We start from the raw sequence: 1355 nt of genomic DNA, 5'->3' as shown, positions 1-1355 counted from the left end.
GGGGGGACGGGCCTGGCGGCCAGGCCCGGGGCAAATGCCCTTGAGGCTGCGGCTGGGCCAGCGCTGCCCTTGGGCCGGGGTCCTGGCCCCCTCCCCGCTCGGGGACGGGGACCTCCGGCATCCTGTCCCCCCCCCAGCCGAGACGGGGCCCAGGCGTCCTAGTCCCCTCCCAGCCCCCTCCCCAGCTGAGACAAGGACCCAGGCGTCCTAGCCCCCCCCCTTTGATGAATCAGCAGTTTGGGGGGGCAGTTGGCAGCGCTGGGGCCGCCCTTGCCGGGGGGGGGACACACTGGGGGAGGGAGGGACACCGAGGGGACACACACACACACACACACACACCGGGGGGGCTCCTACCCCCTTCCCCATCCCGGCTCCGTCCACCTTAAGGGCCGCGGGCGGCTCCACCTTAACGGGGGGGGCGTGCGCGGGGGGGCCCGGCCTCCCCCGCCTGGTACCGGGGCTGCGGCGCCGCCGCGGTCACTGGAGCACGGGGCAGCAGCGAGCACCGGCCGCCGCCCGCACCCGCCGCCTCGGGCACCGCCGGGCCCTGGGTCGCATCCTGCACCGCTGGGCACCACCCGCATCCCCGGGAACCATCCTGCATCCTTGGGTACCACCCGCATCCTTAGGCAGCATCCTGCATCCTTGGGTACCGCCCTGCACCCCTGGGTCGCATCCTGCATCCTTGGGTGCTGCCTGATCCCTAGGTCGCATCCTGCCTCCCTGGGTCGCATCCTGCATCCTTGCGTGCTGCCTGACCCCTAGGGAACATCCCGCATCTCTGGGTCGCATCCTGCATCCTTGGGTACCACCCGCATACCTGGGCAGCATCCTGCATCCCTGGGTCGCATCCTGCACCGCTGGGTACCACCCACACCCCTGGGTATCACCTGCATCCCTGGGTACCACCCGCATCCCTGGGTCGTATCCCGCATCCTTGGGTACCGCCCTGCATCCTCAGGTGCCGCCTGACCCCTAGGTAGCATCCCGCATCCTCGGGTGCTGCCCCGCATCCCCGGGTGCCACCCCGCACCCCTGGGCACCAGCCGGCCCCTGGGCAGCGTCCTGCACCCCTGGGTGCCACCCCACGCCCTTGGGTAGCCCCCAGCACCCCTGCGCACTACCCGCATCCCCGGGTACCACCCGCATCCCAGGGGCGCTCCCAGCACCCCCCTGGGTAGCACCCCGCGCCTTTGGGTAGCACCCAACGCCCAGGACCCCCCCGGCCCCCCCAGCATGGCGGAGCCCAGCACCGAGTGCAGCATCAAGGTGCTGTGCCGGTTCCGGCCACTGAACCAGGCCGAGATCCTGCGGGGGGACAAGTTCCTGCCCGTCTTCCAGGGCGATGACAGCGT

General features: G+C 71.7%; 2 protein-coding genes across 2 annotated transcripts in view; one reads left to right on the top strand and one right to left on the bottom strand.

Annotated features, from left to right (window-relative positions):
• The window catches only part of DCTN2 (dynactin subunit 2), a 9927-nt gene extending 8797 nt beyond the window's left edge, over positions 1 to 1130 (bottom strand). Inside the window, exon 1 of the mRNA XM_026058500.1 lies at positions 1125 to 1130. Coding sequence (XP_025914285.1) covers positions 1125 to 1130 — 6 coding nt within the window. The remainder of the gene's footprint in view (positions 1 to 1124) is intronic.
• Positions 1131 to 1236: 106 nt separating this feature from the next.
• The window catches only part of KIF5A (kinesin family member 5A), a gene marked incomplete at its 3' end in the record, with an annotated part of 10873 nt that continues 10754 nt past the window's right edge, over positions 1237 to 1355 (top strand). Inside the window, exon 1 of the mRNA XM_026058499.1 lies at positions 1237 to 1353. Within this exon, the coding sequence (XP_025914284.1) occupies positions 1237 to 1353 (117 nt within the window). The remainder of the gene's footprint in view (positions 1354 to 1355) is intronic.

This window comes from Apteryx rowi, unplaced genomic scaffold (genome assembly GCF_003343035.1).
Source record: "Apteryx rowi isolate R43461 unplaced genomic scaffold, aptRow1 scaffold_1477, whole genome shotgun sequence".
In the NCBI taxonomy this organism is placed as follows: Eukaryota; Metazoa; Chordata; class Aves; order Apterygiformes; family Apterygidae; genus Apteryx; species Apteryx rowi.
This window is presented reverse-complemented; position numbering and strand designations above follow the sequence as displayed.